The sequence below is a fragment of the Ursus maritimus genome, unplaced genomic scaffold, assembly GCF_017311325.1.
Source record: "Ursus maritimus isolate PB19 unplaced genomic scaffold, ASM1731132v1 scaffold_3, whole genome shotgun sequence".
Taxonomy (NCBI): Eukaryota; Metazoa; Chordata; class Mammalia; order Carnivora; family Ursidae; genus Ursus; species Ursus maritimus.
In genome coordinates this window covers 67719352-67735683 of record NW_024425563.1, presented here as the reverse complement: position 1 = coordinate 67735683, position 16332 = coordinate 67719352, and the positions used below count along the sequence as shown (strand labels likewise).

The following is a 16332-nucleotide window of genomic DNA, read 5'->3' as shown; positions in this document are numbered from 1 at the left end:
GAAAACACACACATATTTAAAATCAAATATTAGCCCGATGGGTCATCAGATTTGAAACAGTTACGAATTTTTTTAATTCTTAAAAGAAGACATCATTGCATTTTGGGCGTTCTACAAGTTATCTCTGAAAGAGATGCAGTTCACATGCTTTCAACATGGCAAAACTGAACACTGTAAACTAATTTTTAAATAAACGTGTCTTGCATGAGACTAAGCTATAAAGCATTGTGTTAATGTTATAGCCCTAAGTAACAAACTGGTATGCTATTTAATTTCTACAATTAAGATGAAACTACCATAGCTTTTATATTGTTGCTTCTGATGGGGCATTTATAAATACTCACAGAAGTTTCATTTTATGGTAGGTTATTACTGTAGATTCAGGAAAACGTGTATGAAAGGTCTTTTCATCTGTTCTCTGGTTTATAGAAATGCAGATTGGGAAATCACATCATATAAATGGCAAGTTAATATTCTGAATCTGAAATTTTAGGTTTAATTTTTATCTACGTAATCTTAGTTTTCAAACCCTTTTTATTTTTAGTCTCTACCCCTCCTCAATATCTCTATTTAGAAAGCAGCTTTCACATTCATGAAGTAAACTATGAAAGATGACGAATGATGAAATCAAAGCGTGACACAAATGTATGGAGCGTGATGAGCAACTGAGAAGTGAAAAAACATGATAAAGAAAATAACAGGAAAGAAGACACTTACTCTGGTGTTTGCATGTTTCTCTTTTCCCTAGAAACAAAACAAAATTTATGAATTAAATAATAGCATTGATATTTGGAACATTAAGACTATATGCTCATGGGATCTTGCATGATGTGGAAATGCTGACATTGTTACTATTAAATGCAACCAGGCAGCATTTGCCACCAGGTTTATGACAGTATGTGGATGAGCACACATACAGAGATGGAATACTGATGAGAAACGCACAGAAAAATGAAAAAAAAAAATGGAGATTAAGAATCAGGCTCTTGGAAATAAATTCTATGACATAATGAAATCAGGCTACATGTAAAAAATGGAAGAATTTGTTACTTGCTGCTTTACTAATTTTTTATCCTTTGCTTTGTTGCCCTGACTTCCAGATAATCTTGGGAGATTATTTTAATTGACACAGATGTCCTGAAAGTGCTAGCTATTCATGAAGTGAACACCCATTACTCAAATTATACTCTTATTTTCATTAATTTACTCCTAGGTTTATATGTATACATACGTATCTTTTAAACATTTAAATTATGTCACCCGTTTGACAGAACAATTTCAAGGAGAATTCTGACCATCACTTCTGATCAAACTAAGACAATTTATTTACTTAAAGTGTAATTACCATGTCAATAGATTCCACAGTCTCTGCACAAAATGGCTTATATAACCAAAAGAGCTAGCCTCAGTTATTCTTGGGACTGTTTTGCCAGCATGAGTTTACATCTAGCCTTAATAGTTGTTGAATAAAGTAATTATAGCCCCTAATTTGATTTACTAGACTCAAAACTATTTTAATTCATTTTAAAGGAATAAAGTACTGTAGTTTGACTTGAACACAATTTCAATTAATTTATAAAGTGTTTTATGAACCAAATGAAACTTGGCTTTTAATGGAATCTTATATGTTGTTAACCTAGTAGGCTCAATAATTTTTTATTAGTGTTTTAAAGTACTCACACTCCTTCCCGTCGGCAGCACATGATATAAGCAAGTATTAGAAAAAGGACCAGTGCTACCGCCGAGGGCACAGCCAGTGTAATTAGGAAATCCGTGTAATAGTCTCTGCTTTTCAAAGAATCAGAAGGGGGTTTGTACTCTCCACCATCAGGTAAGATCCCCTCTCCTCGAATCACTTCCTGATAGGTGGACACTTGCTTTGTTTTATCGACCTGATATAAAAGAAGACAATTACACATCAAATTAATAGCTGCAAACATTAGGAGAGTCGAAGACCAGACATATCAAAACTTTCTTTGACACATTTCTAAAAAGCCGTCTTTTCCAATTACGTTATCGTCTTGAACTTGCCATTGTTTACGGGAGCTAGGAAGAAGTACTGAACAAAAGTAACAGATTCAGGGGCTTATGTTGGCCGACTTCCTATGCCCTTTCCACAACATACAGACATATGTACATGAACCATACACAATAAATGTATGTATGTATGTGGTTGTTCTTTCCAGTTTTCTTCCTTTGAAGCAGAAGTCCTTCATTCTACATGTACATTTCTTGTTTCCTAGGGACGAACTTCTAGTGCAGATGCTAACCAACCACGAACTGGTAGACAACCAGGTATGCGGGTTTGGTTTCTAAGGTTAATTTCTAAATGGTTACAACCTTGATCTTTCTTTCTGCTGTCCAGCTGACAGAAGTGATTTGGAGGAAAGGCAGCCTAAAGAACATGTAACTCATCCAACACTATAGTTCTACCAAATTCGATCCCAGGGTCAAGAAATGCACATTGGCGCTGTATTAATTTACTCCACATTCATTGAACTGTTTTCACTGAATTGCATTTAATTTTGTTGTGGTTTTTATTGAAGGACACTGTAAAAATAGCCATGTGAAATTTGTCCTCCGAACACCCTCCCCTCAGAATATGTGGGGAAAATGATTCGTGGCATTTCTCGTATCCTCTAAAAAAAAAAAAAAAAACCACTTGAAGAATTTTGTCAAGAATAATACAGTGCTAGTGAAACCTTTACTTTCTTCCAAGGAACTGATGCTCTGCCTCCTTTAAGAAGGAGAGCTAAGTAACTGATGAATTTCTTCTTTTAATCCTGGACGTAAGAAGCTTGTTGTTAAACTTGACCTTGGGCTTATTTTTTTAAATAAAGTTCACGTCCTGGTCTTCCATTTCTTTTCTATTTTATTTATTATGTTTATTGCTTGACTATTTCATTTAAGCCTCCTGATATCTTCTGTGGTAAGATGTGACACATAAATAAATACACATAAAATAAAAAAATGAAAATCCCAATCTTTCCATTTATAAAGTCTTACCATAGAAACTAAGAGTTTCAAAGCATAAGTCATCTTTTAAAACGTCAGAAATTAGGTAGTATTCCTAAACATAAACAATTGACAGCACAAACACAAGTAAAATGGCGTTGTCAGGGCCCACTGTCTGCTGACTCCGGTTACAGGTACCTACTCGACTTATGACTGTGGTCACTCAGTCTTTGGCATCCTTGTATGATTAGCACCATGACGGAAATAGCAAGCTTTGCAAATTCAACATTTCTCTATAATGCATGTAACAGCTCAATAATTTTACTTGATTTAAGAAGACAAAGAAAGAAAATTATTTTCCTAAGACACAGTCACATAAAAAGAGGAGTCTGGGGCCAAGGGTCACAGGTGCTAAGTGCTACGACGTGAATACTATGTTCTCCTGTCCTGGATCTGGGAAAGTTGCCTGCAGTTGCTTCTCTAAGACACGAAGTGACAGTTGTGTTTATGTGTCAATAACTTTGTTCAAATGTCAACTTTAAACTTAGATCTAATTCACTCACCACCAATCATCAAGAGTTGACAGAAGTTAAATCTAAAGGTCACTAAAGAAGTAAAACAACTTACCAATCTTCCAGAAAGCAAGATCAAAAAATAATATAAATTTTCTATGAAATATTACATATATATATCAATATATCAAGTGTATATGAAACCTTATCTACACTGTCTTAAGTTTTTTTAGCATCCTAATTAAAAAGTAATTTAGAAAGAGATATTTAATATTTATGGGGCTGTGGGTAACATTCTAATTTTGCTCACTTGGAATTTTTTCTTATTCCTTGAACTTGCCCTACAATTTGAATTTTTAGGACACCGACTTATAGCACAATATTGCTTTATTTTCAGATGTACTATTGTACCCCAGTCTCTCCTTCCATAGTGGGTAATGGCAGCATATTTGAGACTTACTTCACATGTCACACTGGCTCTGTAATCTACCCCAGCTTAGCAGCCACCTGGATATGGGGGTGGGGGGTGGGGGGAGTGGTCATTTGGACCACCTGCCAAGCTAATGCAGCCCCAACAACTAATCAAGGGTAGACTGAGGACAAAAGCGGAGATACTCTCTCCTAAACGGATGCAGTGTCAACGAGCTTGCCAAATTCTTTAAGTCAAGGGAAGTCAATTGCGTTAACAAACTAAACCCAGGATTTGTTTCTAAAAGCAATTCAGGTTTTAGTCAAATGTTATCTCCAGCCACATCACTTCCTATTTTATTTGCAAAAACAAAATAAAATAAAAACTCACCAAGGAGATTTTGCACCAGTCAATGTAAAACTGAGTACGGAATTTTTTATCACATGTTATCACAGGCTCCATTTCTTGACTGCATCTCAATTGATTCTGTGGATTTTCAACTTCTCGTAAACAAGAAGAAAACGGTACATCGGCACCAACCATGACATAAACGCTGCAAAAATGTGAAACTCTCAGGTTATCCTTTGAGAAAATTGGAAACACTGAAAAACAATCTACCCTGAAAGCAGGATTTATCCTTTTGAATTGAGGGATTATCTAGAATCATCCCTAAGGTAGCGGCCTGGGCTTTAAAGGCAGTGATTCATGTAGGAGCTGCCTTCCATTCTTTCCTTTATTCAACCAATATTTACTGAGTGCTTCAGTGTTCCACACACTCTTTTGATTCTAGGTTAATTTCTAAAAAAAATTTTTCATCCTATTTATTTTAATTCAAAGTAAGCATGTGTCTGTTATATTATGATTACTATGTTTGGTAAATTACTTACCTTGAAAAACTACTCTTAAAGTAAATTATTTAGAAAGAACACGATCACTAAACCAATAAATAATTGTAGGTAATAAATCTCACTTGATTTCATTTTAATAAGATGATGAAATTACATCTCTGGAGCTTTAGGCACTTAGCTATTTGACACAAGAGTTCTGTCTGTCAGCTTTTCTACTGCACAGACCCCTACTGTTAGGTCTCCTACTATAAGATCTCTCACTCTTTTATCCAAGAAATTAATCTAAGAGAAAAACTATTATTTGGTATGCACAAATTAGGCAAGCAAAATTTATTTTCTTGGTGTGTATCTTAGTAATGAGGGGGAAAGAGCTCTACTTAATTAGTAAGAGTTTCACACAAAAAAAGAGAAGTTAGTGATGAGAGCATTGAAACAATCTTGAAGCAGCTCGAGAAAAGGGAATCTCATAGGTCTTTCGAAAGAAGAGAGAAAACCAGGAAATTACTCTAAACGAATATTTCTTTTCCTAATGACAATGCTACAGCTACTTATAGAATGAAATAAACCCATCAAAATTCCAGCTGTCTTCTTTGCAGAAACGGACAAACTGATCCTAAAATTTAAAAGGAAACTCAAAGAACCTAAAATAAGCACAAAAAATTCTTGAAAAAGAAAAACAAAGTTGGAAGACTCACAATTACCGATTTTGAAACGTACTACAAAGTAACAGTCATCAAAACCATCAGCAATAGTAATCCAGCGTAAGGATCGACATGGAGATCAATGGAATAAAATTCAAAGTCCAGGAATAAACTCGTACGTTTAGGAAATTGATTTTTGTCACAAGTGCCAAGATAATTCAATGGAGGAAAGGACAGTCTTTACAACAAATGGTACTGGCACAACAGGGTATCCACATGCAAAAGAATAAAGGTGGGCCCCCACCCCATACCATATAAGAAAATTAATTCAAAATAGATCAGTGACTTAAATGTAAGAGGAAAACTATTAAATTCTGAGGAAAAAAAGGTATACATTTTCATGACCTTGTATTAGGCAGTGGTTTCTCAGCTATGACACCAAAAGTTCCAAAGGTCACAATCAAGAAAGTGAAAAGGGAACCCATGAAATGAAAGAAAATATTTGCAAATCGTTATGTCTAATAAGGGAATTGTATCTATAATATATAAGGGACTCTTACAACTCAATAACAAAAAGACAAATAATCCAATTTAAAAATGGCAAGGGCTCTGAACAGACATTTCTCCAAAGAAGTATACAAATGTCCACTAAGTGCATGACAAGATGTGCAACACCCTTAGCCCTCAGCAAAAGAGGAATCAAAACCACAGTCAAAACCACTGTTTCACATCCATTAGGATGGCTGTAGTGAAAACACAGACAATAAGAAGTGCTGGGGAGGATGTGGAGAAACTGGAACTCTCCTACTCTGCTGATGGCAAGGTAAAATGGTGCAACTGCTTGGGGAAGCAATCTGGAAGTTCCTCAAAAAGTTGTATACAGAGCTACCATATGAACCAGCAATTTCACTCCTAAGTATATATCGTAAGAGAAATGAAAATAGATGTCTATACAGACACTTGTACATGAATGTTCACAGCAACATTATCCATAGTAGTCAGAAATGGACACAATCCAAATGCTCACTGATGAATGAATAAAAGGTGGAATATCTATACAATCAAATATAACTCAACCATAAAAAGAAACGAAGTACTGATATGTGCTACAATATGGATGAACCCTGAAAACAATAGTGTGGGTAAGTGAAAGAAGCCAGTCACAAAAGACCACATATTGCATGATTCCATCCATATGAAATGTCCACAGTAGGCAAATTGATAAGGAGAGCAAGTAAACAGTGGTTGCCTAGGGCTGGGAGGGTGCTGCTGGTGGTAAGTGAGTGCCAATGGGTATGGGACGAAGGTGCAGGGATGATGAAAATGTTCTAAAATTGATGGTGATAATGACCGCACAACTTTGGGATTAAGCTAAAATCCATTGAGTTGTATGCTTTAAATAGGTGAATTGTGTAGTATATGTATTATATCTCAATAAAGCTGTTATTTTTTAAAATGAAATTAAGTGAAAGTGCATCACAAAATTCAAAGCTATGTCAATGCAAGTATGAACTCACACCCTGAGTTGACAACTGTGTCCCAGAGTTTGATTACACAAACTCATTTGGTTGTTCTTTATGTCAAATTTATATTTGGACTTAAAGATTCATTTGAAGGAACATTTTTTTTTCAAAAACTATGGTGTCCTTGGGAGATAAACAGTATATAATGGGCTAAAGCTAAAGATGAAAATAAAAATCAAAAATTCAGAACAAAAGTGTATATGAGAAACCATTGGTAAAGTATTTAGATGATCAGTGAATATAAATATATTCCATTTAAAACAAGTTCTCACTTGTAAGCTTCACATAAAGTCAATTTCTATTCCCTTATTAACTGCCTAACCAAGACCATATATCTCCTTAATAATTGTGGCATATATAAATACAGAAATGAGTATTTTTTACACCTGTTAACTTGCTTTAACATGACATTGATTTGCATTTATAATTAGTAAGATTTTAAATAAATTCACTTCAAGATAACATAAATGGGCATAAGAGTTTTTGGTGCTATGAAATGTTTTCTTTTTTTCCTCAAATGATAAAAGCAATATAAAAACATTCCATAAAACCTGGGGTATAAAAACAGAATTAATTTATATTACCAAGATAACTATTTTCATTTTCCAATGCACCTTGCAAAATGTTTTTCAAATGCATATATTTTAACCTAATTGCAATCATCTCTAAAATACAATTTTGTACCCTGCTTTTTCCCTTAATGCGTCATAAGCATTTTCCATATTGTACAGTCTTTGTAATTATAGATTTATGGCAATATAATTTTTTAAGTGCACATGATTTATTCAACAATTACTTCAGAGTTGGACATGTAAGTTGCTTCCAATTTTTTTGATGTTATAAATAATATTGCAAAGACTATCTCTGTGCGTATTCTTTAATGTTACAATCTTAAAAGAGATGCCTAGAAGTAGAAACATTTTTATGACAGTTGACACATACTGCCAAATTACTTTCATCTCTACTTGGATGGTCCATAGGCTTCACAAACTTAATATGTTCCGAACTGAGCTCATCATCACCCCACCCCACCTTCACCTGTTCCTCCTTTTCCATCTTCTCTCCAGATGATTGGCATGGCCAGATGCTCAAGCACCATCATCTTTGACTCCTGTCCTTCTTTCCGCATATTCAATCCATCATCAGTCTCTGACATTTACCCCAAAAGAGCTCTCACATGCACCTGTCCGCTTTGTTCCATCTCCCTTACACCCTAGTTCTGATCACCATCGCTTTCCACGGGGCATGAAGCAACAGCCCCTTGACGGTTCTCCTTGAGCCCAGTCTTTCTCACTGTCCTCAGGCAGCCTATTTGCAGAATAAATAAATGAATAGAAAGCATTATACCAGTTTTAAAACACAAGCCATCGTATATTTGAAAGTTGTTAAGAGAGTAGATCTTACGAGTTCTCACCATAAGAAAAAAATTGTAACTACGTGAGGTGATAGATGTTAACCAAACTTATTACGGTAATCGTTTTATAATATATACATACGTCAAATCATCATGTTCTACACCTTAAACTTGCACAATGCCATATGTCAATTATATCTCAAGAATACTACAAAAATCAATAAGTTAATATATAAAACACAAACAAACTACAAATGTCATGCTTGAGAGAAGGAGATATTAGATTTGCTTTGCAGGTCAAAAAAATGTGTATTTATTGTTTCTTTTGTAGAGCCAGTAAGTTTCAACATGTTGGCTTTTTAAAAAAATAATTTTGCATGAGGCCATGAATAATAACTCTATGCAATACAGGCTAAATTACATTTTTCATAATCTGTTTTCCTTTTAGCCAGCTTTTTGACATGAAGAAACTTAAAATTTTTAAAAAGTGAAACAAAAATGATCGTTATCTTTCTGACCTTAGCCACATGTTTTCAAACTTTCAAAGGTGTAAACAGATGAGATGGGAACTTGCTGCTAAGTACCAGGCTCTCGAGCAATGTGAACAAAACATGGTGCCTCCAACCCTTAAGGATCGATCTACACAGGAAGAGTTTGTTCCTTCTGAAGGACTCTTTCTTCCGATTCGAACAACTCAACTTCCCTTCAGATAGAACATATTCACTGTGGCCTTTACACACACAATGTTGAAAACCAAGTAACAGGTAAAAAAAATTAAGTCAAAACTCTGCCTTTTTTAGCCAGATTTCTGCCACATAAATGGTTCCAGTGATTGCATATTTGACCTAATTGTCCAAGTAATGAATGTGTTTGATTCTTTATTTTGCGTAGATAGGAGATAAAAGACACTTTAGAGAAGAATGTGTCCACATGTTACATGTTGCCTGGGAACTCTTGAGCTCTTCAAAGAAAATGTCCCCCACACCACTTCTTTTTTCGGTGTGTATCTGCAATCAATTGGCCAAAAAGTAAGATGAAAAATAAAGATCAGTTAAACAAAATAAAAGACCCAGTGCAGAATAAAAAAGAAAAGAAAGGACCCTTCCAGACTCTAGTTCTACTACTTGTTTGCTCCTCTTCATTGGAGAAGGAATACATTATCCGAAGAGGGAACTGGCATACAAGGGTCAGACCCTTCTAGTTTTGTGTGTATGTGATGGGAAAAGAGCGTCCTGCTTGCAGAAAGGAGGCATTTGAGTTCAGTCTACTCTTGCGACCATGTGCTATTTTCTGCAAATGTCCCTAATGCTTCAGGATAAAATCCAAACAATTTTTCCTGGTATAGGAGGACCTTAGCTGGTCTGGTTTTTGCCTCCTTGACAACTATCACTTCTGGGTCCCCGGCCCCTGAATCCACATGAAATAGGTTTCCAAATCCATCAGGCTTTCTCCTACCTCAGGGCTTTTGCCCAAGCTGACCCCTCTATCTCGAATCCCTCTTTGTTATTTTTTGAGCAGGTTAATTTGTAAACATAGTTGAAAGTCAGATCTCCCCCTCCTCTATGAGCCCTTTCCAGGCACGGACCTGAAGTGACGGAGGAACACTCTGTGAATACCTCAACAGTTGTACATTCAATACGTTTTATATGATCGGATTACTTGCTGGTCCCTAGGAGATTGTAAGCATAGATTTTTTTTTTTAATTACTATACCACAAAGATTAAGATACTACTCCCCAATAAAAACACTTAATAAGCGAATCTATGTGTAGAACACAGAATAGATTTTAGACATCTAGTCACACTGATTTCATGTATTGGTTTATTTTTATACTTTAAAAAATGGATTTATATGGGCTTCCAATTTTTACATTATTAAAGGCTCTTTTTAGAAGTTCTTATCGTATATCACCACCATTCCATAAAAGAATATTTGCACCAAAAGTACAGGAGGCACATTACTTAAGAATAAAGGACCACCTTATAAATCACCAAACATGGGGACAAATTCAGCAGAGCACTACGGACCGGCGCAGGATCATGACCTTGCATCAGAGCAGTTTTTGGCAGCTACTGACTTACATTCTCTTCCTCAAGTGTAATTTCTCACTGAGGCCTTTATAGGGCAGAAAGCAAACAATTAATTAGAGGGAGCACTCTGTGAGATTGTCTAACAAATAAACTAGGATTCTCTTTGCTGATTGAGGCTAGATCCACATGCTTTGGTAACCAGAGGAAATAGCGGTAGGTTTGACAATCTCTTATGAAAAGTGAGTATATTCTTTAATCCTCACACCCCATCATTCCCTTCATAGCCGCCATTTACACCACATCACTCACCCCGGCTGGCAGCTATGCTGTGCCTAGCATGAAATATGAACCCGCTCCTCTTTCCACCAGCTTCATCCCAGGCTAAATGCATCCCTGAGTCCTTAGCCTCTGGCACAGCATCAGGAGCAAAAGCGGCACAGAGACCACGCCTGGAGGGAGCGCAGTTGCCCGGGCTTATGGGTCTGGCAAGGGAAAGAGAATCTTTCCAGGAGGCTCAGCCTTCCTTTGCAGGAGCTTATGGACTTTGAAATCAATCTTTATAATTGTTTTCTGTTAGATTGAGGACAAGTCTGAAAGCTGTCAGTGAGTCTAAAGAGGTGAACACAGGCACATGAGGAGGGATGAGGGGCTGGGAGCCTACAGAGCAGGCTCTCGATGATGGACACTCAGTGGTGCTGTGGGCTGTCGAAGGGCAGGGGACCTACTCTGATGGTCTACTACAGACAGCTTCTCTTATTCATCCGGTGTGTATTGGGCTACACAGATCAAGTATGGAAAAATTTTCATTTAGTAGATTGTGGCCACCATGAGTAATAGGAAATAATTTCATGGAGGTTTTATTGGTTTGTTTTTTATCAGGGACTGAGACTTTTGCTACTGAGTATTAAGCAGAACACTTTTGTCAGGTGCTCATTTAATACTGTGGAAGTATATGACAACATTTTTCAATAACATCTTAGGAAAGAAAGGGGTGGGATTCCTTGCATGTCTAACCCTAGCTTTTGATTTTCTTCAATATTTCGTTTTAAAAAGGGATTTATAGCCCACGTTATTTTCCAAAGAAAGTTTGGAGGCAAAAAGTTTATTAAGTAAAGTAAGTATTACGATATATATCAACAACAACAAAAAAAGGATGGCACAAGAGATGAGTTAGCCAAGCACAGGATTTTGTTTCTAAGTTTAAGGTAATAGGGTAAGAAATTATTTGTGTTACCATGGCATTAGATAACAACTGAAGGAAATATGCAAAATCATTCCCAGGGACAACTTTTTTTCTTGTGGAATTATACTCAAATACGATCTTGTTTCATTGGTGCTCATATAGGGACACTGGAGAGTAGGGTTGGCACCGTTACAATTTATAGAAATGCTATTTTAAAAGACTTATCATATGAATACTTTGTAAAGGTTACGGCTTAACATTAAATTAAAACTCATGGAAAGCATTTCAAGTTGGGAAGGGATCTGAGACGACAGGGTCCAAATAAATGCCATGGGACTGACTCTCTCAAATATCTCACAGCACATGCCGCCCTCTAGCAGGTGCTGGGGGATCAGCTAATGACTGAATTCTCTAACAGTACTTGTAGGACAAAAATTCTGTTCTTAATTTAGAGTCACATGCTCAGGCCCAGCCCTAGACTCAAAGATTCAGAATCTCTAGGGGGAAACAGAAACCAGGAACCAATCTATCTATCTATCGATCATCTATCTATTTATCTATATTTTTTAACTGCTGGGTGTGGAGCCCAACTCGGGCTTGAACTCATGACCCTGAGATCAAGACCTGAGCTGAGATGAAGAGTCAGACACTTAACTGACTGAGCCACCCAGGCGCCCCATCTCTACTTTTATTAAAGCGCTACTGGCAATTCTTAGGCAAGACATGGTTGGGAAGCACTGGTTTAGGTCAGAGTCTGGTTTCGAGAGTTGTGTAGTTCAGCTTAGTTGTTTCTAAAAGGGCCTCTGTGGGTGCGGCCTGCACGACTGCATAGGGAACAGTGAGCCCAGAAGAAAGCACAATGAGGCGAAACTCTAGCAATGCCTGGTTTTCAGGCTGCTTCCTCCACCATCTTTTGGTCACTGTTTTAACAATCACTGTGGAAGCTATTACTTTAAGAAACTGTTGAAAAGACCTCATATTTGGAGAATGTTTTCAGGGGAGATTCCCTGTTCATTTTCCATGGTTCTACTTTAATTACTCAGTGGGAAAGAGAATCATGTTGGAACACTGAAGTAAAAAAAATGTAAGCTCTAAAATTATGGTTTCATATAGAAAACCAACCAACAGATAGACAAGAGATAAAGCAACTCTTTTTCCCAAAGCACTTCTATGTTTGCTTGACTGGCTTCAAAATCCATTACTGTAACATACAAGCTACAATTTAATTCTGAAATTTGTAAGTTGGACTTCACAGCTCACTGCTTATCCCTTATCCCTCTTCTGCCTACTCTCTCATACTTCATCTATTTGTGATCCTTTCCCTCATTTCCAACAGAGTTCTCCTGTAACGCTGCCTTTAAATTTAATTCTTATTAATCCAGGTACTCTAGTTAATTCTAGATATCATCTTTATAAAAATACTACCATGTACATGGATAAAGGAGGAACTAGAAAGGGATATGCTATATAAACCGTGATTTATTCCATATCTCATACATTTATAGGATGGGTTAAAAAAAAAAAAGCAGATCTGCTTCAATATACAGGTTAAAAATTAAAGATCAAAGTTCGATTCGACATTGACATTCAATCCTCTCAAGGTACCCAGGCATAAAAACTTAAACTCTTCAACTCTTAAACTCTACAAAGGTCTAAGTCATGCTTTGCAAGGCATGAGAACAGACAAATCCCTCTCAAATGTACTGTCTCATTTAGACACTATACCAACTCCGAGGGAAGAAAAAGTACCCCTTGAAGCAAATGGGGAAATTGAGGCACAGAGCAGTGCAGCATTTGCCTAATGTCGCCCAGCTTATGAGTGACAAGGCCAGGCTTTAGAAATAGGTTTCAAATCCGCTCCAGCCATCCGTCACCGACACATGGTGGAAAGAATGTTAAAGGCGAAGAAATAGTTTCCTAGAATAAAGTTACAGCAGTCTGAGTATCCTGCAGCTGATAAGTGGGGCATCAATTTCCTTTGAAATGCAGGGCCCTAAATAATCAGCTTCTCTAGGGAAGGTACAAAAGACTCAGTGCTATTATTTATGATGCTGATCCTGATCTACAATTAGAATTCACAGGACCTGGAACATCAGATACTAAGAACCATTAATGTAACCTCTTTGTCAATATAGAAAATCGCTAGTGTTGCCGTATCTTTACAACACCTACTTCTTATTAAAAAAGAATGCAACAGGCCATCTTCCATCTATAATAAATTTGATAAGATCACCATAGTTAAAAATGCATATTTAAGGCAATGAGATAAATGTCTGCTTACCCCTCCTTCATGTCATTAATGGGAAGCGGAACCCTGCCGCCCCTGTCTAGGGCCGACGTGATGTTTATGGCGTTCAGACGCTCTGGCTGCCACACATTTTTCACCGCCCCAAGAAAGTCTCCAAGAACCTCGCTGGCCAACATTTCTTCTACATTCATATTTTTAATGAAGAATTCTGCTTGGTATGGTAACGGGAAGTCTAATTTTGGTGAAAAAAGGTAATGCATATCTTTAATGAAGTCGTCTTTTGAAAGAGAAACAAAAGATCCGTTCGAGATTTGTTGATTTCTGTCATAATCCTGGCTTTGGGGAACACTACTAATATTGACTTTAAAGGCTTTCTGTATAACGGAGGACATATCTAAAGACATAACATACATTTGACACAGAATTTTACCTACAGTGTAATCAAATCCAAGGGATAGCAGGGCAATTTATAATGATAGGATTTGGCCAAAAAAGAAAAAACTACCAAGTCCGCCTCCATTTTTCGGGTGACCTGCCAGTCTCCTCCTCCACCAAGGTTCCCAGGTAGAAGGAGCATTTCCAGAACCCTCCATGGGTAGGAATAATATTTTGCATTTGTAGTGTTTTAAAACTGACGGGTCTTTTTTCAGGTACATTGTCTTATTTAATCATTACAACCCTAGGTAGTGGTATGCCCTTTTGAACAGAGAAGGAAGTTGAGGCACAGAACAACATCCTTTCCAAATTGAGAAGACATTACAAAATATCTGTCATTGCTTGTGAGTTGTTTATGGATAATTTGAAATATTTTTAATTTGCAGTGTTACTGATCTTTTTAGAGCATGTGAAAACATTATTTACTAAAATAAATATCGGTTATATTTTCCAAAAGAAATCTGAAATCATAGTAATTTCACTCATTGGATCACTTCATAATTAAATATTCTAGAAAATTATATTTTAAATTTTCCACAAAATTCCATGTCTCACGTTGTTAGAGGTTTAACTTTTTTCCTCTTCAGCATCTCATCAAACGTTCCCTCTAAAGATTTTTAAATGAATATTTATCTTAAAGTAACCAATACCCAGCTCGGACTCTCAGTATAACTAAGTAGGATAAAAATAAACAGAATTTACAGCTCACCCTTGAGCAATAGAGTTTGAACTATGTGGGTTTGCTAAGATGTGGATTTTTTTTATATAGTGCAGTACTGTAAATGTATCTTCTCTGAGGATTTTCTCAATATTTTCTTTTCTCTAGCTCACTTTATTGTAAGAATATAGTATATAACACATGTAACATACAAAATATGTGTTAATCGACTTATTTATGTTATCATCGGTAAGACTTCTGGTCAACAGTAAGCTATTAGTAGTTAAGTTTTTTGGGAGCCAAAAGTTGTACACAGATTTTTCAACTGCTCAAGGGTCAGCACCCCAACCCCTGCATTATTCAAAGGTCAATTATATTTCAGTTTCTCAAATGTTACTCTTCAATTAAAAAATATCATTTTCTATATTCTGATTGTTCTCTTAAGATAAAGAATAGCTTTTATTTTTTTAATAGTATTTGCATAATAATAAAGGCTACCTTTTTTGGAATACTTACCATGAGGTGGGCCAAGCTAAAGGGATTTGAGGTGAATTATCCCATTTAATACTCACGACCGGAGGGTAAGTCAGTACTTGCCCTGTATTTTCAGAGAGGGAAAGTGATCTGTAGAGGGGCCCAGGATTTTACCGTCATTTGAACTTGCCTCAGATGATTTTTATCTAAGCTAAAAGAGATTGTATATAAAGTGCTCTGTGGAGCTCCCAGCCTAGAATAAGAACTTATAAAATAGTAAACTTTAGCAGTTATTATAAATAATATGAACGTGTTGTTTACCTGAATTCCTCCCTCAAAAGGAAAAGAAATTGTTTCTGGACTATACACACATTTAAAGCCCTCAGTAGTAATTATACTACATTTATCCTCTGATGTGTTTCATTAAAACTCATATATCTGTAAAGTAGTATACTCTTTTCAATAATTACGTAAAAACTAAAAATTACACAATAAATAACTGAAATCTTGATGACCTCATTTCTTATGAAGCCTCTTTAATACTAAAGGACACCTGATGCCAGAGGTGAAGTCGGGAAAGATGTTCAGGCTTTAGAATTTTCAAGAGAGTTTTCTAGAGTGTTGTGTCTCTTCCTAAAGATTGAGTTTTTCGTGGCTGTAATCACGGAAGGTTCTTCATTCATCTTCCACACTGCCATTTATTCTGCTCGTGATTTTGTTAGGTTTGTTTGATGTATGGCCCATCTGCAGTCTTCTAAAATATGATATATTTATTCTATTTTATGTAGATAAGTTTCCTGTTTTATACAGATACATTTCCTGTTTTATATAGATAAACAGTAGCTTAATCATGCCACATTTTTCTCCATACTGAAAAACAGCCATACATAAATATGTCATGAAGAACAGTTTCTTGGCAATAAATAATATTTATAAATAATACCAAATATAGTTTTGAGTGTGCTAGAAGCCTATCATCCATTCATTTCACTCAGTGTTTCTACATCCACTTTTCTAAAAAAGCACGCAAAACATCTTGTTTTTAATGTTCCTTTTTGGAGA

The 16332-nt window shown here is 36.2% G+C and overlaps 1 protein-coding gene across 2 annotated transcripts in view; it reads right to left on the bottom strand.

Moving 5' to 3' along the window:
* Nucleotides 1–16332, bottom strand: part of SGCE (sarcoglycan epsilon) — a 65908-nt gene that overhangs the window by 13232 nt on the left and 36344 nt on the right. The window contains exons 5-8 of one of the 2 annotated variants that reach the window (XM_008686255.2): nt 13737–13935; nt 4267–4429; nt 1681–1892; nt 718–744 (exon numbers count right to left, since the gene is read on the bottom strand). In XM_008686255.2, coding sequence (XP_008684477.1) covers nt 718–744; nt 1681–1892; nt 4267–4429; nt 13737–13935 — 601 coding nt within the window. The remainder of the gene's footprint in view (nt 1–717; nt 745–1680; nt 1893–4266; nt 4430–13736; nt 13936–16332) is intronic. The other variant, XM_008686256.2, reaches the window with a different exon arrangement.